General features: G+C 38.8%; 1 protein-coding gene across 2 annotated transcripts in view; it reads right to left on the reverse strand.

Annotated features, from left to right (window-relative positions):
- Nucleotides 1–472: 472 nt before the first annotated feature.
- LOC121527948 (ras-associating and dilute domain-containing protein-like) overlaps nt 473–21,974 on the reverse strand; it is a 50,937-nt gene continuing 29,435 nt past the window's right edge. For both annotated transcript variants that reach the window (XM_041814998.1, XM_041815000.1), the window contains exons 11-18: nt 11,130–11,394; nt 8,778–8,950; nt 7,739–7,883; nt 7,422–7,606; nt 5,312–5,735; nt 5,017–5,228; nt 2,899–3,038; nt 473–2,802 (exon numbers count right to left, since the gene is read on the reverse strand). In XM_041814998.1, coding sequence (XP_041670932.1) covers nt 2,709–2,802; nt 2,899–3,038; nt 5,017–5,228; nt 5,312–5,735; nt 7,422–7,606; nt 7,739–7,883; nt 8,778–8,950; nt 11,130–11,394 — 1,638 coding nt within the window. In that variant the 3' untranslated portion in view covers nt 473–2,708. The remainder of the gene's footprint in view (nt 2,803–2,898; nt 3,039–5,016; nt 5,229–5,311; nt 5,736–7,421; nt 7,607–7,738; nt 7,884–8,777; nt 8,951–11,129; nt 11,395–21,974) is intronic.

Below are 21,974 nucleotides of genomic sequence, written 5' to 3' on the forward strand. Positions count from 1 at the left end.
AAATTATCCACTTGAGAAGAATTGTCAAGTTTTGACTATCTATACTGTATTTATTTTTAAAAAATGATTATTTTAACTAGCATGACTTTGATTATATTCATTTATATTGACCTGATTTCACATAAACAAAGCAAAGCCTGAAAGCACACATCAGCCTGGTTCATCAGTGATGGATGTGAAACTGAATAAATGATGATTTTTTTCTTTTTTAAGATTTATTTTGGGCACTTATTTGATACAGGAGGACAGTGAGAGTTGGAAACAGGGACGAGAGCCGGGGGAGAGACATGCGGTAAAGGGCCTCAGGCAGATTTTGAACCTGGGCTGCCCGCATACATGGGACGTGCCTTTAACCACTCGGCCACCTGCGCCCAATGATGAAGTTTTTTTAATTATAAAGCTTCAGATGAATTGTTTCTCTGTATTTTAGTGATCCATTTACTTGTTTTTACATTAGGTAACCTGTGAAAAGATTGCCCTGTGGTTGTGAAATCCATTTGCATAACTTTGGGCTGTAGCCTGTTTTAAAACAAGATCAGTGTTCGCAGGATACCCGGACATCCTGATGAAAACACAGTTTGAGTGGTGTTAGAGACCAGAACTGTGCTTTGGAAACAACAAACTGCTTTTAAACAGTCATTAAGCACATATTTTACATTTCATGTGTTTTAGTTGTTAGACTTATGCAGGATGATTCATTGTCAGCCTAAAGTAAATAAGTTACATGTGTTTGCATTTTACTACAACTAAAAAAAAAAAGTCATTTCCTCAGTAGTACCCTTTGATAAGAGGGGATGTTTTTTTTGTTGTTGTTTCTGTGTTATTTTTTATCAAATAGTTTTCTCTTGTCAGGACAGTCATTCCCTCAAGTGCCATTAATAAAAAATGACACTGGCTTGGATTAAAATGTATTTATTACTGCAGAATATGGCAGACATGAGTAAATTCAACAAAAACAGCTAAAAAAAATCAGATATGAACACAGTATAAAGGGAAAAATGGTGGTAACGACATTGACGGTGGTGAAACCTGTTCATGATATGATCTGGTTATTGATTAAATAAATGTGATATTCCATGATGCATATATCATTAAGAACAACATCTATCAGAAACAGTCATCATAAAGTGCAGTAAAAAGTATTTCCCACCTTCCTGATTTCTTTTATTTTTGAAGATTTGTCTTTCTAAAGTGTTTTAGATAATCAGACAAAATTTAATATTACACAAAGATAACCCAAGTAAATATGCAGCTTTTAAATGATGAGTTCATTCATTAAGGGAAAAAAAACACCCAAATCTACCTGGCCTTATTTGAGAAAGTTAAATCAGTTCAGTTTCTCTAACCACACCAAGGCCTGATCACTGCCAGACCTGTAGAACCCAGAAACCCTTAAATAGAACCTGTCTGACAAAGTGAAGTAAGCTAAAAAAACTCAAACACATCATGGCGCCATCTAAAGAAATTCTACAACAGATGAGAAACAAAGACACTGACATCTATCAGTCTGGAAGGGGTTACAAAGACATTTCAAAGGCTTTGGGACTCATTGAACCATGGTGAGTGCTGTGAATTATTTCATGTTTAAGGTTACAAGATACAATGTTTCGTATTCACTTAGTAAAATAAGACATTACAGGTGTTAAAGTAACTATTTTATTGTTTACACTGATAAGTAAAGAGCCTACTATGTTCTGTGGTTAGAATCATACATTTAATACGAAAAAGGAAGTGCTTTTATTTTGAAGTCACAGAAGGAAACATGTCATGTGTTGATGATGTTAGCTTGACAATGTTGTCAAGCAGCGGTGCAGAAGCCCGAGAGTGTAACTTTTTTCCTTTGTTCTAAGTGCCACCTCAAAGCAGTAAATGTTGCAGCATGAAAGATACTCGTTTTTGTCATTATTGAAGCTTCCACTACACGACGGTGAGAGCCATAATCCACAAACGGAGAAAACTTGGAAGAACAGTGAACCTCCCCAGGAGTGGCAGACCTACCAAAATGACCCCAAGAGCGTGAGGATGACTCATCCGGGAGGTCACAAAGGAGCCCAGAACAACATCTAAAGACCTGTAGGCCTCACGACTTTTTCACACAGGGCCAGGCCAGTTTAAATGCTTTTTCTCTTACTAAATGCATTTATCATTTTAAAACTGCATTTTGCATTCACTCAGGATATCTTTGTCTAATATCAAAATTTGTTTGATGATCTGACACATTTAAGTGACAAATACGAAATAAACTTAGACATAAGGAAGGGGGCAAACACTCATTTATCCAGACGATGAACCAAAAATCCAAAACAAAGATTGTTTTTGGAGGTTTTTACATAAACGACTAACAAATGTGGAACGTGATAAAATGTTAACAGCTGAGAAAGTTCACAATAGTGTCATGTTGAGATATTAGTAGATGTACAAGCTGACTGAGTATTTGAATTTACCAGCCACTCTCAAAGTGTTCTCTCACTTGTGTGGTCCCTCTAAAGTTGACATTCATTGTTTCTGAATAGAGGACTGTGATTGGAAGAATCAGGAAAAGAAAGCTCTGTAACTGGTTTAAAAGTTTCATTATACTGTTTAACATGAAGGCTTGAATAGAACCAGGCTCTGAGCATAGAACTAGTAACAGCAGAGATGAATGAATGTCCAACAAGCTCCTCTTTCAGCTTTAAGTGGTGCATTTAATGTCTCTGTGAAAAGAGCTGTCAGCATTCAGCCTTTATAGCCTGAGCCATCCATTCAGATCTGGCCACCAGTAACCTCAGCCTGTCACCCGATGACTGGATCAACTCCTTTCCACTGACAAAGACATAGAAAGAGAGGAAAATAACTACATACTGTGATCAAATATTATGACCTTAATATTGCATGGATATGCACAAAATTCATCCAGACCTCTGGTAGTCCAAGCCAAGCAGACTGACTCCGTTCACAGCCAGGATTCGGTCTCCTGCTTGCAGCTTTCCAGACCGAGCTGCAGGAGAGTCTGGGACCACTGCACGGATGAAGACGCCTTTCACCCTCATGTTAGTGTCCTGAAAGATGAGGTTAAAATTTAGGGTCTGGTTCAGTTTAATACATATGTATTTGTAGGAATCAAATCATAAGTCTTTGTTTCTGCACTGATAGCTTTTATGCTTTTATGCAACTATCATGCAGTCTGATTCAGGTTGGTTTGCATTATTTTTTATGGGCACCAAATATCTATCTGACCCTAAAAGGGGAGCTAGACTCACTCTGGTGCGTTGATTGGTCAAATCCTCCAGTTTGTACAGAGCTGAACAACTTTTGTGCTTAATTTGTCACAAAAATACTTTAAAAACTTGTTTAAAGTAGTGTTAAAAAACACAAATGGTAAAAGCAAATACATATTTGGACATCATAAACAGGATTATAGTTAGTAAGAAGACTGAAATAACTTATTGAAGAAATTGATAGTGATGTAAAAACTTTGAACAGGTTTTTGATGCTTACAATTTCTAGACTTAGGGTGCAAAGTAAATAAATGACAAAATAAATAAATAAATGACAAAATAAATAAATTACTAAATCAATCAATGACAAAATGAATAAATTACAAAATAAATAAATGACTAAATACATAAATGAATAAATACATAAATGACTGAATAAAAAAATGTCTTAACAAGTGAATAACTAAAAAATAAGTTAAAAAAATAATTATGACATAATACAAAAATGTCTGAAAAATAAAAAATGACAATATATAAATAAATAAATTACTAAATACATAAATGAGTAAATAAAAACATGATTCAATAAGTGACTAAAAAAAATAAATGAATGACAATAAATGATTGACTAAACACACAAATTAGTGACTGAATCAATAACTGACTCGATAAACAAATAAATAAATGACTAAATACATTAATGACTTAATCAAAAAAATTACTGAATAAAAAATGACTTTATAAGTGAATAAAGAAAAATATGTAACAAAAATGTATGACTTTATGAAGAAATAAGTGAAAAAATAAAAAAAAACTCAATATACAGATAAATAAATGACTAATTAAAAAAATGACTAAACAAATGAGTAAATAAAAAATAAATTACAAAAATACATATGACATACTAAATAAATGACTGAATAAATAAAAAAATAAATAACTCAATGTATAAATGAGTGAATTACTAAATACATAAATGACTAAATAAAAACATGACTTAAAAAGAGACAAAATAAATAAATAGTTGACAAAAAATTTAATGCTAAATAAAAAAATAAGTGACTGAATAATGGAATCAAATGACTCAATATATAAATAAATAAATAAATGACTATATACATAAATAACTAAATCAATAAATGACTAAATAAGAAAATGGCTTAATAAATTACTAAATAAAAAATAAACTACAAAGAAATGTATCACTTAATAAATAAATTAGTGAGCGAATAAATAGAAAAAATAAATGAAACAATATATAGATAAATACATTCATACTTACGACTTAATACATACAAAACTAATTCAATAAACAACCAAATTAAAATGACTTAAAAAGTGACTAAATGAATAAAATTCTAGAAAAAGTATGACTAAATAAATAATTGACTGAATAGAAAGAGAAAGACTCAACATATAAATACATAAATGACTAAATCAATAATTAACTTGGACAACACATCAGACGCTCCTACAAGTTCAAAGGTGCAGGCTTAGGACCTGAGGTGAAAGAGCGTCTGTGGTGGCTGCTCAAAGACGAAGGAACAGTTTACCTGAAAATATTAGAACTGTTCAACCTGAAACTTGTACTTCTTAGTTTGGACACTGGGTGGTGCTGTTGTGCTAATAAACTCAGCTTCTTGTAGGTTGTTTATTATGTAAGCTTATTCAAACTTAGCACATCTTTGGACTGGCTTTACTAGTTGTAATATAAGGTGAGTTATATCACAGTGGATCTGTCATCTGTATATTTTTCTGCTGAATAAAAATTTGAACACCCTGTTGTTACATCAGAATGTGATGTATTTCTCATACTCACCCTTGTGTCAATCAGAGCGAGACCAACTCCACATGCACCTCGCTCCAGCTCCAAACTAAAAAGCTCATGGTCATTGTCATGATGGTCGTCCACCTCTTCCTCCACCTGCTGCTCCTCTTCCTCTTTAATCCTGACAAATCTCTTCAAACTGGGGTACTCTGACTTTAAAGAGTCTCCTTTAAGTGCAGACAGACATTCGAACACTAATCCACCTGAGGAGAAAAAAGGACACGATCAGTGCTCCTAGACTCCAGACAGACAGTAGACTCAGTAGTGATTTATCATTTTAACATACCTTTATCTAATGGATCCACACCAGAGGACCAGGGAAGTGTCTCACTCTCTCCCCTCACCCATTTCTCCGCCTTCACCAAATCAATAGGATGGATGGTGTGGGGGGTGCTGGGTGGGGTAGGGATACAGGTGGAGTCAGCTGACCTCCTCACTGAGCCCGTGTCTGTCTCTCTGCTCTGCACCTCCAGATTTCTGTGCTTATGGGAGAAAAGGAGGGCACCGCAGGAGCTGCTCTCATTAAAGTAGTGAGAGGGGGGGGGAGAGCGTGGTGATGGGGGTGTGGGAGGTAAAGCAGCTGAAGGAGGGGAGGGGGACTGGAGTTCATGGATAGTAGACAAAGTTGGTGATTTATCCATTGTTTCCTGAATGACTAAAGGGTGGACATCGATGTGAGTCAGTTTAGTCTCCATGGGACTGGAACCAACCTGGAGGACAACGGTATGAAGCAAAACAGTTCAGCTGACCACCCATGTGTGGAACTTGGCTCATTTTAAAGGTGAAAACTGAAATAACAATAAAATAATCTAATGGTGTGAAGCTTGGAAAACCAGAAAGAATTAATATGTACAGTGCCTATAAAAAATATTAACCTCTTTGGATGTTTTATTGATTTTATAAATCAGTCATGGTCAATTTAATTTGTCATTGTGAACAAAAATAAAATACAAAAATAGCCTCTTTAACATTAAAATTAAATCCGTAACCGGTTAATTAGTAGTCTTGGCCACCATTACACCATGAAGACAAAAGAACACTCCAAGAAACTCAAAGAATTGTTATCAGGGGATGGATATAACAATGATTCCAAGGCACAGAGCATCCCTTAAGTTCAGGTAAATCCATCATCAAGAAATGGAAGATATGGCATATATAAATCTGCCTAGATCAGACCATCCTCACAAACTGAGGGAGTGTGCAAGAAGGAGACTAGTGAGAGAGACCACCAAGACACCTATGACTACTCTGAAGGAGTTCCAAGCTTCAGCAGCTGAGATGGGAGAGACTCTGCAGACAACTGTTGGCCTGGTTCTTCACCAGTCAAAGCTTTATGGGAGAGTGGCAAAGAGAAAGACACTGTTGAAGAAAACTAAGATTCAATCTGGACTAGAGTTCACTAAAAGGCATGTGGGAGACTCCATGGTCAAGTGGAACACGCACATCACCACAAACACACCATCCCCACTGTGAAGCACGGTGGTGGCAGCATCATGCTGCAGGGATGCTTCTCAGCAGCTGACCCTGGAAGGCTTGTAAAGGTAGAGGGTAAAATGAATGCGGCAAAATATAGAAAAATCCTAGAGGACAATCTTATTCAGTCTGCAAGAGAACTACAGCTTGGAGGAAGATTTATATTCCAGCAAGACAATGTGTTGAAGCATACAGCAAAAGCTCCACAGAAATGATTTAAGGACAACAAGGTGAATGTTCTGGAGAGGGAGAGTCAAAGCCCAGACCTCAATCAAAGAAAATTTGAGGCTGGACTAGAAAAGGGCTGTTCACAATTGATCCCAGTGCAACCTGACAGAGCTTGAGCAGTTTTGCAAAGAAAAATGGAGTAAAATTTCACTGTTAAGATGTTTGAGCCTGATTGAGACCTATCCACACAGACACAGTGCTGTGACTGCAGCCAAAGTACTGACTTAAAGGAGGTGAATATTTATGCAGTCACTTATTTTACATTACATATTTTATAATTTAATTGACATTACCTTGTAGAAATCTGTTTTATTTAATGTCAAAGATGTGTTTTTGTTCAAAAAGTCAAATTATATTGATCATTATTGGTGTTTAAAATCGGGTAAAACATCCAAGGGATGAATACTTATTCATAGGCAACGTATCTGAAATTACCTTAGCTCAAGTACAGGTGCAAAACCCAGAAAAACATTAGTAAACGAAACACACAGTACAAAGTACAAAAAGTTGTTTTTTACTTAGTTTCTACTATTTTGGTAGAGGTTGTTTTTTTAAGAAGAAGGTCAAATCTTATCCGTGTCTTACGTGCAATAAACTAACTTTCTATCTGCAGTCAAACATCCAGAAAGCATGAATTTAAAACTTTGATCAGTCATTTTGTTTCAGGTCAGAAGGCATGTGTGGCATTTTCGTACCTTCTGCTCATCCGTTGCATTGATCACATCATAACTTGAACTAGAAATGCTGGAGATGAATTCCTTCAGCTTGTCCAGCTGTTCGCTCAGAGACAGATCCGTCACCTCGCCTCTCAGCTGGAAGTGGTAACCGTTGTCTGGCAGCACTAGAGGATGATGGGTATCGAAACTCTCAAGGATGTCGTCTGAGGAGGGAAAGTGGTTTTGTTTTAATTTAGAAAAACAAGAAACAAAAGAAAAAGACCTTTTATGAAAATCTTCTGTACTTGTTAAATAAATGATATCCTGAGGAGCAGCCCAGCATCTCGACCTCTCACCTGTTTTCTGGGCTGCAGCCTGCTCGTGAACAGATGGAGCCCAGGTGTTTTTGAAGGGGGGCGGTGGGCTGTACAGACCCAGCAGGTGGTTCAGCTGGGCCGGACTCAAGGCGGGGTACTCGCACCGCAGGGTATCCCATGATTTCTACACAGATAGAGACATGCATGAAGAGATAAACAGCTTTGTGATACCTGTCTCTGCTTTTTCTGCACAAACACTTTAGGGTTCCCCTGATTCGGAAGCCTTGAGGTTTGAATAGTATTTCCCCCTTTGACATGTTTATTTCAGATTTTCTCCACTGCAGAGATGATTGGTTGTTCCCAAAATTGATTTTTTAAGCATGTTTGAAGAGCACAAACCTGCATTCTTCCTAATGACCAGTAGAGGGAGACCTCACTGGCTGCAATAGTCTTAAGAGGACTGCAAGGCTCTAGACAGTAAAAGAACTTTTTCTCACTTGATTTTTGCCTCAGTAAACAGTTTATGGATTTAATCCCTAGTATAAATCTTGAATAAAGCATGATGATAAAACAGTTACTGATGATCCAGTTCTACTTCCAAAAAGAAATACAGCCAAGATGCTGAATGCAAGAGTCCTAAGGGGTTGTTACAAGATTGATTGCAAACCCTTTTTTGTCCCCTTCATTGCAGGCAGTTGGTACTGGCTGTTAATGAGCTCACAGACAGTTGAAACTACAAATCACTGCTGCAAGATGGGAGTATTTTCATGTTTGATCTTTGCATTGACCCCTTTCCTGCATGCTCACTCATAGCACCCTGTTTTATAAGCTTAATAATTTCATCAGGTTCAGCAGAGGTCACTGCCATGTGTCTGGAACCTAGGCTAGGGAAAAGGTTGAATCAAAATGACCACACAACTGTATCATCAGACTGTAATATAAAAACATTGAAAAAAAAGTGAAGGGTCTCTGAATACTCTCTGAATGCATTGAAAATTAAGATTTTCTCCTCAGTACAAAACCATCTCTTAATCACCAGGTTTCAACAGGTGAAAATGTATTGTTTTTTTGTTTTTACCTGTAATAAGTTCTTTCTGGGTGTAGCTAGCAGATTAATGGCAGCCCTCAGAGTCTGTGTGTGCTTCAAGGCCAGTTCTCCCAGTTTAGCTGTGTGGGCCCAGCCAAGGAGGAAGTTAAGATTGGACCGCATGAGAATGCCCCGGGACCACTGGTAGAATCCACGCTCCGAGCCTGTGTGTACATCAGGAGAGAGTCATGTTTAAATCTGCCCTTCTTTAAATGGAAATAATCTCTGGGACACTGTGAACTAGATTTATGCTCTTGTTTGGTATTTTTACCTTCCCTTTCTTGATACGTTGGATGCAGAAATGATCAAACTGCATTATCATCTTTTTAAATATGTATTAGTCCCACATTTGTAAAATGAATATTATGTTAAAGCAAGGAAATGCAACAGAGGTGTTCACATACTTTTGATGGGGCGTATTTCCAAAATTACATTGCCTATAAATAGGTATTCAACCCTTGGGTCTTTTTTACCCTTTTATTGATTTTATAAATTAGTCATGACCATTATAAATTGGCTTAGTGGATCTGAGTGTCTAGGTCTCAATCATCCTTGCACATCTGGACGATTTTGCTCGATTCTTCTTTGCAAAACTGCTCAACCTCTGTCAGGTTGCTTGAGGATCGGGTGTGAACAGCCCTTTCAAAGTCTTGCCACAAATTCTCTAGTGGATTGAGGTCTGGGCTTTGACTCAGCCACTCCAGAACATTAATCTTGTTGTCTTTAAACCATTTCTGCATACCTATTTGCTTCAGCTCATTGTCTTGCTGGAACATAAATCTTCTCCCAAGCTGTAGTTCTTGTTTGTTTTAATATCAACCCTTATGACTACTGGTTAGTAATGATGACCACTTAACATAGTGAGGTTTAATTAAAAGCCCTTCCTGGGTTTTCTTACCTCACCAGCACAAATTCACATATATACTTTCCTTGTTAAAGCTGTACACACAAATTGGAATTCTTTTTTCTTACATAAATAAATAAATCAATTAATTAATAAATAAATTCTCAAGCAGACGGAATAAGATTGTCCTCCAGGATTTTTCTGTATTTTGCTGCACTCATTTTACCTTCTACCTTTACAAGCTTTCCAGGGCTGGCTACTGAGAAGCATCCCCACAGCATGATGCTGCCACCACTGTGCTTCACAGAGGGGATGGTGTGTTTGTGGTGATGTGCAGTGTTTGGGGTCTTGTCTGGTTGCCAAAAAGCTCCATATTAGTCTCATTAGACCAAAGAACTTCCACTTGACCATGGAGTCTCTAACATGCCTTTTGGTAAACTCTAGTCCAGATTTAATCTCAGTTTTCTTCAACAGTGTCTTTCTCTTTGCCACTCTCCCATAAAGCTTTGACTGGTGAAGAACCAGGCCAACAGTTGTCTGTTGTCTCTTCCATCTCAGCTGCTGAAGCTTGAAACTCATTAAGAGTAGTCATAGGTGTCTTGATGGTCTCTCTCACTAGTCTCCTTCTTGCATGCTCACTCATATCTAGGCAGATTTACATATGTGCCAGATTCCTCCCATTTCTTGACGATGTGTTGAACTGAACTCTGGGGGATGTTGAGTGCCTTGGAATTATTTTCATATCCATCCTCTGACTTATACTTTCCAATAACTTTTTCTCTGAGTTTCTTGGAATGTTCTTTTGTCTTCATGGTGTAATGGTAGCCAGGATTACACATTAACCAGCCTACCAGATTCAGGTGTCTTTAAACTACAATAACGTGAGAAAGATTCCCTGCACTCAGGTGATCCCCATTTCTTTAATTGTGTGACTACTAGCACCAACTGGCTAAATTAGGGGTTAATATTTATGAAATCGCTTAACTACCTTATATATTTTTATTTAATTGACATTACCTTGTAGAAATCTGTTTTCACTTTGATGTTAAAGATGTTTTTTTGTAAAATTTTTTGTGTCAAAAAAGCCAAATTATATTGTCCATGGCTAATCTACAACATCATTGAAAGGGTTAATATACAATAATTTGTTTTGATGATAGCATGGCTAAACATTCTGCATAATAAAGGGCCTGGCTGACTGAAAGCCTGGTTGATGGGGGCCTAATGCAGCTGTCTGTAAGGTGGCTAAATGCCTACCTCACTTCCCTCTATCTGCTTGTTTCCAGGTTTACTTGAAAGTTAGGTTTAATTAGCATTTCCTTAAATGGTGACTACCATTATTTACCTCATATCTTCATTTCAGAGACCAATAGGTGACATCATTGAGACTATGTCCACGTTTTATTCAGTCTTTAGTAGATTTCTTGTGCCTCTTTCAGCCTTTTTAATTGTCTCTTGTGCTTTTTGCACACTGTAAATATGAACTGATGCACAGGTACCTCTCTCCATGAGTGAGTTGAAGAGTGATGCATTGATGAAGTAGAAGAGGTAGCCAATCAGCTGGGAGGAAATCTCTGCATGGAGCTGACAGTCCGACAGTAGTTTCCAGGTCTCAGTCAGAACCTCCAGAAGCTGCTGGATCTCATCCGGGATGTGATGCCGACTCCTTCCCAGAACTGGACTACCGTCTACAGACATCTCCAGTTCAGCACTCCCCCTAAATGAGTTGTAGTCTAGGAGGCCCGGCAGAATGGGGTACAGGACCTGAGGAGGGGGAACAAATTCAATATAGTGGAACTGTGCAGCTCAGTGAGAGTCTGACTTACTGGTCCATGTAGATGGTTGACAATTCCTGTGGGTCAGTTTGAGGTTGGAAAAGTTAACAGCATGTGGTGAATGTTCTGATCTCTGGGATAAACTAAATATGTAATCCTCTAACACAGATTTAGACCACCCATGCTGCCTCTGCATGTCTGTGTTTCTCACTCTAAAACACAGCTGATCAGGCAGTAGAAATAAGAGTGACAGAGATCGTATATTTCCTCCTCTGCAGCCAAAGGTCCTCCCTGCTCTTCAGTCCGGGGCCTGGACAACGCTAGCTTTGTTCAAGCTAATCGTGCACAGACATCCCCCTTCCCCTTCAATCTCACTCTTACACCCACCAAGCTTCCGAGGCCAGCGCCAGCCAAAGATCCACATTCCTAAAAAGCTGAATATGGCTCATGTGGGCTTGGCATGGTGCTGCAACAGGGCTGCTGAGTGAAGACTTTCTGGAGGAATCCACCCTGAGAGGATCGTTTTACATTTACTGTACGGCGCCGCAGGCAGGGCAAGAACATGAACGTTAGAACACGAGAGGCTCCCATCACACATGAGACAATGGAAACGGGCAAACATTAAGTCAAATAATCCTGCAGCATTTCTGGTTGGAAAATATCACTCAGAGGAGCCAAGCCAAAGAGGATTCATTTATTCTGGGATTACCACATGCATCCATGGCATGCATTATTCTGCATTCAACAAGAGCCGTTTCTGTATGCCTATTTGTGCATTCATTCATTGTGATAGACAAGTAAACACGCAGTCTGACCACAAGCCTGTTACTGTGCCTCTGTATTCATCATAACATGGCTATAGATGGAATAGCTGTTCACCAGTGGCGCCTTTTGTTTTCCGTCCCACAGCAATTACACTCACATTAGCATGAAATATCCAAAATAAACAAAGATTTAGGATAATGTTACCCTTCTATTTGGATTTAAATTTGGATTTTCTCTGACAACAGCAGGACTCATGCCACTCTATGACTTTAGAAAGACTCTCTGCCACTTAGAGTGGGAGGTATAATGGAGGTGATCAAGTAAATAATAGACATTTTGTCAGCTTAGTTGTTATTTTGGGCATGCATGTGACGTCACAGTAGGCAGGAGTCATTGCCTTACCAGCCAATGAGTGGCAGAGAGGAAGGAGAAGACTGAGAGAGCAAAAAAGAGGCAGCCTTGCTTTCAGCATCAGTGTGGAAAAATCACTACATAAGTCTCAGAGTTTTTTGTTGATACTCAGAGCACATAAGGACACAAACGGAGCCTTCTGTCTGTACTCAGCCATCATTTTATCCATACTTTTCACATTTCTGTGAGGGGCTGAAGTCCCCTCTGCCTTATCAGCTTGACAAATGCTAGCTACCTGCTCTCTTTAAGGCAAAGAGTTGACCGATGTACTTGGGATGTTAGCGTTGACACGAACATACTGTAACCCAGGGGTTCCTGAACTTCTTTTTTTGCCCAAGGCACACCTGAGATCAGGCCAAAATTTCTGGGCACACTATATTCATATCCATACAAAACAGCCTCTTTAATGTGTGCTTCAGCGGTGGTTCCCAATTTTTTTTCTGCTGGGCCCCCCCTTTGGCAGATGAAAATATCTTCAAGCCCCCCCTTCCCTTCACCCTACAAGTCAACATGTTAAAACACATAAATGTACGTATAAAGCAGACATTCACTGTGTGATTTTCATCCAATCCAGCCACAAATTTTGAGTCACACGACTCACTTTAAAGTTGGATCACAGTCTGTCCCAACTTCACTCGTACAGTGTGAGCACTCAGATCGGGCACGACCATTGGACCATATAGTGTGAGCACATAAATCGTACGCGATGGTCGTGTGTCGTAAGCAATTCAGACGCACTGTATGAGTTGACATTCTGCTATTACTGTCATATGGTTGGCTTGAAATTGCTCAGTGTATGCCTGGCTTAACACAATGTCAGTCATGTGATTTTTGCTAAAGAATTCCTTTTTATCTTTTTTTAAATTTACATACAACATAGAAACTTAAAACTTTGTAGAAAAACGAACAACCATCGCCTGAAACACAGTTTAAAAATCTTACTCTCTAAAGATGAAATTCCCTTAAAATAAAAACCTACTGAACATTTTTTAAGGCTTAGACATTATTCCAGTGCTGCAATAATTTCAGTGACTACTGTGACTTCTTTTGTGCCACAGTTCAACTCAGGTCCTGGGTGCAGTTGTGTTACTGCCACTCTCAGTTCTTTTTCATTGTCTAGATTTGATTTAATTCTGTCTTGACAGAGCAAACAACAGAGAAACCCATTTAACACTGGTGGGATGTTGCAAAAGGGAGGGGTGTGGCCAGGGCTCTGGTACCTAGCAGGGGGTACTTTTCCACTCTAATGCAAAATGCAGACAACATCTTTGACTTGAACTGTGACTGCATTGTTGAATCTGGGGTGACATCAATGACCTGCTCTTGTTCTGCAGAGCTGAAGTCATCAGCTGTTTTTCTTAGCCTTGCCTTGCTGTGCCCCCCGGGCATGAAAGTGTGTGTGGGGCATTGCTGTAGTAGTGGCATTGCTCCTTTTAGATGAACTTGCTGGTCGTATCAGCCAGGAAGCAAGGCTATACAGCGTAACAGATGGGTATAGTTTCTTCAGGGAATATAGCAAGTTTTTGGCAACAATGGGCCACAAAACAACATTGGCTCAAACATTTGTACTATTGGAAACTTTTAAGCATTTTATGTTTAACCGGAAAGACTCTAACCTTGCAAAGCAGATGGAAATGCCTGTTTCCTTGTTTTTCACTGGCCAATCCATCTTGCAAAGCTCCCATCTGAACCGTTTGGGCCCGGTTAGAAAGTGAAAGGACCAATCAGCTACGAGGGGCAGTACTTTCAGGCGCAGCAGAGTCATGACGTAAACAAGCAGCAGCAAGAGCTGGTGCCGTTATGGAGGAAGAGATTAATGTGGATGCTGCTAAAGCGCCAGTTTTATCAGAACCTGACAACATTTCTTCAATAAAAGAAGAACAAAGACAGCAGTGAGTTGTTCTCTTTTCAAAAACGACAAAAGTCGTGTACTCACATGTCTATAGTCGCCATGTTTAGCATTGTTCCTCAGTGGCTACGTCACGTGTTTTGTCGCTCTGACTGGCCCGTAGAGATGTGACAGACAAAACGGTCACCCAATCACACTACGAGATTTTTTTAAATCCTCTGCCTTTTCTCAAATGTTTCCTATTGAAACTTTACCAGATGGATGTGTGAAACACATCCATCTGGCATGTCAGTTCGAAAGCCTCTGGTTGTGTCTGAAACCACACACTCATTCCCAACTCCCTATCCACTCTACAGTGAGCAGCATAGAGTGGACTCAACGAAAATACCCAAAAATGATTTTACCAAACCAAACGAAAAAGCCTAATTTTTTTTTTACAGTGCTTAAGAAATTTATTAGACCACCTGTCATATTCGCCTCAAAGACCATCCAGCATCATGAAGTGCTTTAATGCGGACTCTTTCATTTTCAGTCAGCTCTCCACGTTTTACCATTTTGAACAGGAATGAGGGATTTCAAACTGAATTCACCCAAATTTGAGCCGGCTCACTGGGCTTCTCTGAGAAGTCAGAAATTAATCAAGCATAACATTCAACCACTGAAACTAATTTTTCTCTTCAGGAATGCAAGAAATAACTATAATTTGACATATTAATCAGAAATATTAATGTGCTTTACTATTTTTTCAGCTCTTATGTAAATCAGTAAATTTGAAATTCATGGATAACAATAATAATTATATTTTAGCATTGAAAATATCATTTGGGTTAAGGAGCTTCTATGTATTGGTGTATTAACCATTGCAGAAACATCAAAAATGATTTTGGTAATTACTAATGCTGTTAATTTAGGGCAGCTGTGGCATAAACCTTACTCTGGTTAGGGTTAGGGTGGTCTAATACATTTGTTAAGCACTGTATGTGTTCCTGTGCTCCTTTTGTACGACCGTCATGTTTGAGAGCAGCAACCGCGATGCATGATGGTAGATGTTGATGGGATAGTGACCATCAGTTCTTCACTACTTTTCACAATACATTTTGGGATAGAATGAGTGCACTATATAGTGAACAATGCTCACTTAGACTTTCAACACCACTATAACATAGCTACCCACTATATATTGCACTGTATAGTGAAAAGTGAGTGATTTCGAATACAGCCTCTCTGTTTTTGTCACTATTTTTGCATTTCAATTTTGCAAAGCAAAAAGCCTTGATTGCAAAATAGTGACAAAAACACAGAGGCTTTCTGGGTAAAAAATAAAATGCTTCAAAAGTTTTAAATCGTGCGTATGTTGCTGCAGAGAAACTGTACTCATCTGTTACACTGTACTGCCTAACTTCCTGTTTGGTACTTCTACAAGGAGCGATGCTCACTGAAATCACTGCAGGCTAATGCCACTACCACTGCTAGGGACTTCATACGGCCCAAGTTAAAAAATTCTAGAAATACCCCTTTAATTTTAACCACTTAGAATTTTAGAATGTGGGTGAAATGAGTCAAAAACTCCTTCCCAGCTACACCAAATTAAACTGAATGCTGTGTTTGAATGATTTGGAGTACTCTGAATTTTCTTCCCACTCTGTCAGACTCACTAAAAGTGCTACTGCTGTTGACTAATGCAGCAAAAAAATGTTTTTTCTTTTTTCTTGTCTGAATTTGTATTGTGAAACAGAGGCCTGTAGATGACTGTAGCTGGGAGGTATTTGCTGGAAAACTTTACTGGACCAAAGCATGAAGCCATAGCAAGTTCAGGTTTAAATTTGATAACAATCAAACAGAAAATGAGTATTTTACACCTGTTTTTATGAGGAAAAGACCAGGACTTTTAAACTGGAGACTTTAAAAAAGAATCAAGGTTGGCAGACATTTTTCTATCCAGCATTTCTACTTAAAGCCTGGAAAAAAAGAGAAATTATCACAGATAATGAAGTGGATGGCAAATTTAAAATTCTAACACCAGTCCATGGTTCTTTATGGGAATAATTCTGTTTCTGGACTACATGTTTGACTGAATTTAGATTGTTTCTGATGCAGTAGGACTGTTCTAGATGGGATATTATGATCAGGAGGGGTTCTAATGGTGAGTCATGTCACTTTCATCATTGTTTGTTTGTTGTCTGATAAATGCATTCATTGTGGCTGCTGTGGCAGTTTCATCCTGATATGGTTAGCATGATCAGAATCCTGAGAATCAGCGCTTTCTGCTGGTGTATAACATGTTATATTTACATTTTGTAAATAACTTCATAGTTGCAGAAAAATCTAACCCCTTTTTACAGGTTTATCCCTAACAAAGCAGTTTAGGTTTTTTGGCTTACACAAGCTTGAAGTTAATGTTTTTAAACTGTTACTGTTGGATTCACTTTAATGCTCAAGTGCTTGTCGGTTTGGGAAAAGTGGTCTGGTGGTCTCCTGGGGTAAAGAGCTTTCTGCAGAGTTTAAGCAATAATGGCACAATAAGGCTAAACTGAACTGGTGTGGAAAGAACACCATATCAATCTTATCCTGGTTCAGAACCTAAATCATGCTTTAAAACATTCAAATTTCCCCTGTAGAAGTAGGATTCTGGGTCAGACCGGCCACACTGCTAAGCACATAAATCACCTTGTCAACTAGTGAAAGGGAAGGATGGATACTGGGTTAAACTGTCGGGCCTTAGCCAGGTTACTCCTCAGCTTGACATCCACATTCCACACAGATTCTGTTGTGTCGGTCCAGGAAAGATGTGGATTAGAGCCTGCTGTGAAGTGGCAGCCATGATGGATGACACGGCACGCCTGGATTCACTGGTAAGACCAAGAAAAACACAAGACGTGATCTAAATCTGACAATGTTGTAGTAAATCTAGCAGTTTGGTGAATGTCCAACCTAAATTCACCAAACAGGAGAATGGCTTCACCTCCTCTCTCATTCATGGATCTCGCTGTTTTCTGGATAAATGTAAAACAAATCAGCTGACACCCATTCTCATACCTGATTACTTCACCACAAAAACATATACAATCATTTTGTTGAGCAACGTTGGGAAAACAGGCTCTTAAATCATCTTAATTAGCGCAATAAAGAAAGAAAAGGGACCAAAATCCCCAAATCTGACAGCTTTGCCTCATCCAGAAGGTTTTTGAACTTTCTGACCTCCACTGCCAAACAAAGAAAGACTAAACCTCTACTGCTGAACTAAAGATCTGCAGCCTCTAAATAAGATGTGTATCATAAATCACTCAGAGCCACGCTGTGAATAGAAGTCCTGTAGCATCTGGAGATGTAAGTATTTGTTAGCTCAGTTTTTCTTTTATTGAGGACTCAACATATTTAAAGAGACAGGTACATTTAGAAGGAGAGAGGGTGGGTGACATGCAGCAAGGGGCCCAGGGCTTAAATTAAAACCAGGCTGCTGCATACAGAACCACCTTCAGGGGAATGCCTTTGACCAGGTGAGTAACAGGGTGCTTTATCTGTTTTGATAGTTTTTTTTAAAAAGCTGTCAAATAACACAATCACTAAACATGAGTCATCTTTGAATTTTGATAGTTTAACACAATTAATCACATTTTAACTACATTTATAAAGTTTAGCTATTTTGCATTTAAAACACGTTTTCATCAGTACACTGTTAATTGATGATCAGTATTAATTGGCTGCTGGTGGAGCGATCCGCTTGCATGTAGCTACAGCGGCAGTTTTGTCACAACTGGATCACAATTATTTATGAAATAAAGAGCAAAGAGCCACAGTAAAAGCTTTTCATGATGGAGAATATGTTTTCGCTCTTCTCCCAACCTGCTGCAGCATTGTTAGGGGTGGAGTTTAGTTTTACTGTAAGCACATGTATACGATGGCCATGGTAGCGATGTAGCTACAGCGGCACTTTAATCAGACCTGGACCAAATTTCTTCATTAAAACAAGAGCAAAGAGCACACTGAAAGCTTTTCTTAGCACATGAATTTTAGCCACAGACATGCTTTGCCGTTCAAACACTATGGTAGCACTAGCCTGTATAGCTTGATTAGCACTGGAGCAAATGTACTACCTCCTTTTGTTTTGTCCTCTGATTGGCCTGTCATGAATGTGACGGACAGAATGTCCAATTCCAAGATTTTTAGAAACGTCCTGCCCTTCCCAAATTTCTATCATAGGTTCCCCAGATAAACGTGAAGTATATCCATGCAATGGGTGTATGAAACAGTCTATCTGCAAATATGCAGGAGTGCATGTACAAAATGACTCACTGACATCCAAAGATCCCCAGTTAATGCAACTAAATTTACATTTACACTTTACTTTTGCTTTCTATGCAAAAACAGAATTTTTTTTTTCTCAATTACTATTAATTTCTTTTTAATTTGTGCTGTCCTGAGATTTATTTACTATTAGAGGAAATGAAGGAACTTCTGGTAGATTGAAATTTATAACATTAGCAAAACCATAACAAAAAAGAACTTGCTACGGATAAAAGTAGAAATAAAATCACCAAAGTGAATGGTAGAAATTAAAATGTCATCACAAAGTGCAGACTACATTTGATATTCAAAGGTGCAGTGTTATTCTTGTTTTCCACCCATGTAGGATGCTAATGTGAGTGTCCCGCTACAGCAGCTAAACTACGGTGCACCCAAGAGGACAAAAGTCATGTATTTACTGCAATAAAAGTAGACCAAAAAAACAAAAACAAAAAAAAATGAATGCATTAATTTAGGACCTTAATGGCATTGTGATTAATGCCTTAAAACCAACAGCCTGGGCGCGCAGATGGCCTAGCAGTCTAGAGCGCTACCCACCCATGTAGGCGGGCGGCCAGGGTTCAAATCTGACCTGTGGCCCTTTTTCTGCATGTCTCTCCCCACTCTCTCCTATTTCCAGCTCTATCCACTGTCCTCCTCCTATCGAATAAAGGCCCAAAAAGCCCAAAAATAAATCTTCAAAAAAAAAAGAAAAAAAACTGAAAGCCTGAGTTTAAACCTGTGTTCTAGTGTTAGATTATTTAGAGACTCAGTGATTGATGCCAACAAATTTCTCCAGGTAATTGTTTAGTCAACTAAACCAACTCTGATGACTGCAAATAAAATAATTTTGTTTTTGGGCCCCATAATAATAATAATAATAATAAAAAAATTACTTAAAAGAATATTAATGAGTGTAATTATTTTCTGGGTCAGGCATGGGCCCTTTAGCCCTGTCCTCTTTTTTCTCCTCCATGTGGCGGGCGCCCCTCTCTCAGTCAAAGCTCACCCACTGAGCGCGCTCAGTTCTGCCACTGACAGGCTCCGATAGTTTGAGATACTTTCTGACATTATTATGGAGCAGAACCCCACAGAGATAGATCATTCAGATTGTGGTGAGATACTCTTTTTTAACCGCTAACAGCTGCTTTCTTTCTTTCTACTTTCTTTAAAGCCAACTGGACTTCATTTACAAAACCAGTCATTATACTTCACAGAGCACAGGAGTACCTGATCTACTTCAGACTCAACTCATTTGTCCTTTTGTGTGGGCACATTTTTGTGTCATAGGAAAGAAAAAGGGAAAGCCTTCTTTAATATGTATAAATTTGAGTTTCCAGTCAACTTTGAGTTGAAATGCTTTGAGCACTTTTGCAGAATGTGTTTTCCCTTAACCCTTTAAAACCTGCAGGATCACCGGCGCTCCCATTTGCATATCTATTTTTAATTACGGGTTAAAATGAGATAGAACAATAATTCTTTTGCATATAAAACCAGAGGAGTAGCACTAACATATCACACATTCAGTGTGACCACGAGTACTGTTTCCTTTTAGAAATATCCTTCCTTCTTTTGCAGAAATGTAGTATAAAGCACACACATCATAAACAATATAATATAATATAATCCGAGCTATAAATGTGTTGTTTTCTTGCAGGTCACGAGTTGCACTTATTATTGCAAACACATATATGCTCAAAAGTATCTGGCACACTTAGAGATTTGACTGCACTTCTGTATATAGTTTACTTTTTAAAAAGATGCTGTCTTTTTGAAAGATTTCATTTCATTTTTTTTCCATTGTTCATAAAGATGAGTGTATTTAAAAAATGAAGTCATGAACATACTCAAAATCATTTTTTTCGGGTTGAAATGATCTTGTGCAACGTTTTTTACAGTCGTAATTTTGACGGATACAGCTATCACATCTGTGTATTTAGGAAAATGTGTAAAAAACACTTCATTTTTCCTGTGTTTTTTAAACTTTTGCACTTCTGAGCAATTTAATTTGTTGCTATAGAGATATCACATCCATACTCTTAAAATTTGAGTTCTAAGGGTTGTACTGATGTATAGCTAATTTAAATACTCCAAAAATGGCACTACAGCATGTAGAAATGTAAAGATATGCTTTGATGGACTTGTTGTATGGCAGGTCATTAAGGGTTTTAATACAGTTTTTTCTGCAAAGTCAAGAAAACTAAGTGGATGCTGCAAAATAGAGCAAACACATTCTTCATTGAACAAATGTGTTGCAAAATTCTTTAACAAAACCCAAACTAGAAAAGTACTCGGGGAGCGCAGACCTCCACCATTAGCCCTATCTCCCAATAGTGAAGAATCCTTTAAGAAATTCCTGGATGCATCCTCATGTGCCCCCCACCACGATATTCACCGATTACTCCCTCTCTGGTGGGGTGGAAACATGCTGAGGCAAAGCACTGGCTTCACTATGGGCACCAACAGATGCACCCATGGTCTCACCGGACGACTGGAAGTCATGTCAGAGGGTGAATATTCCTCTATTCCTCCCAGCATTGTGAGTATTCTCGCTACAATTTGCTGTCTTTCTCTCTGTTACGCTCCGACTTGTCTCCTCAACCGGGCGTGCGTCTTTCAAACTCTATAAACTCCAAAACTTTGAATAGAAACACACCCAAAAACTGCTGCTGGGATTGAAGTTACTCATGTAACTTCAATCTGCCATCTCCTGGTGTAAAGTGGTAACAGCGCAGACCTCCGCCATTAGCCCTATCTCCCAATAGTACAGAATCCTCCTTGGCGGAGGTAATAACATGCAAACTCAGGGGCTACTACACAAAAGGATCACTACAAATCCATAGTCCTACAGGTCTACAGGGGGTGCTCTGTCAAACAGTTAACTACTATAAATGTGAGAGCAGGCTTTTTTTTAGTTTAGTCCTTGGTTTGTAACGAGAATGGTGGCCACCCTTTTTGGGTACCTGACGTGCTTCCCTGGGCCTGATCAAGCTCACCATATACTGGGTGCCCAGGACCTGGTGGGCTGGTACAGACACCGAGGGTGACTGCATGCTTCTGGAGGGGGGCAGCTGGGAGGATACCTTGAGAGATGGGGCATGGGCCTGAAGCAGACCTGGTAGATGACCATCAGGAGGCTGGATAAGTACAGGACCAAGGTTGGTGCTGCAAAGCGCCGAATCGGCATATGCCCGCATAACTGACCTGACCTGACCTGATGTTTTCAGCAATAACTGAGCAGCCCTACTATCTAATTAATC

This window comes from Cheilinus undulatus, linkage group 20 (genome assembly GCF_018320785.1).
Source record: "Cheilinus undulatus linkage group 20, ASM1832078v1, whole genome shotgun sequence".
NCBI classification, from domain to species: Eukaryota; Metazoa; Chordata; class Actinopteri; order Labriformes; family Labridae; genus Cheilinus; species Cheilinus undulatus.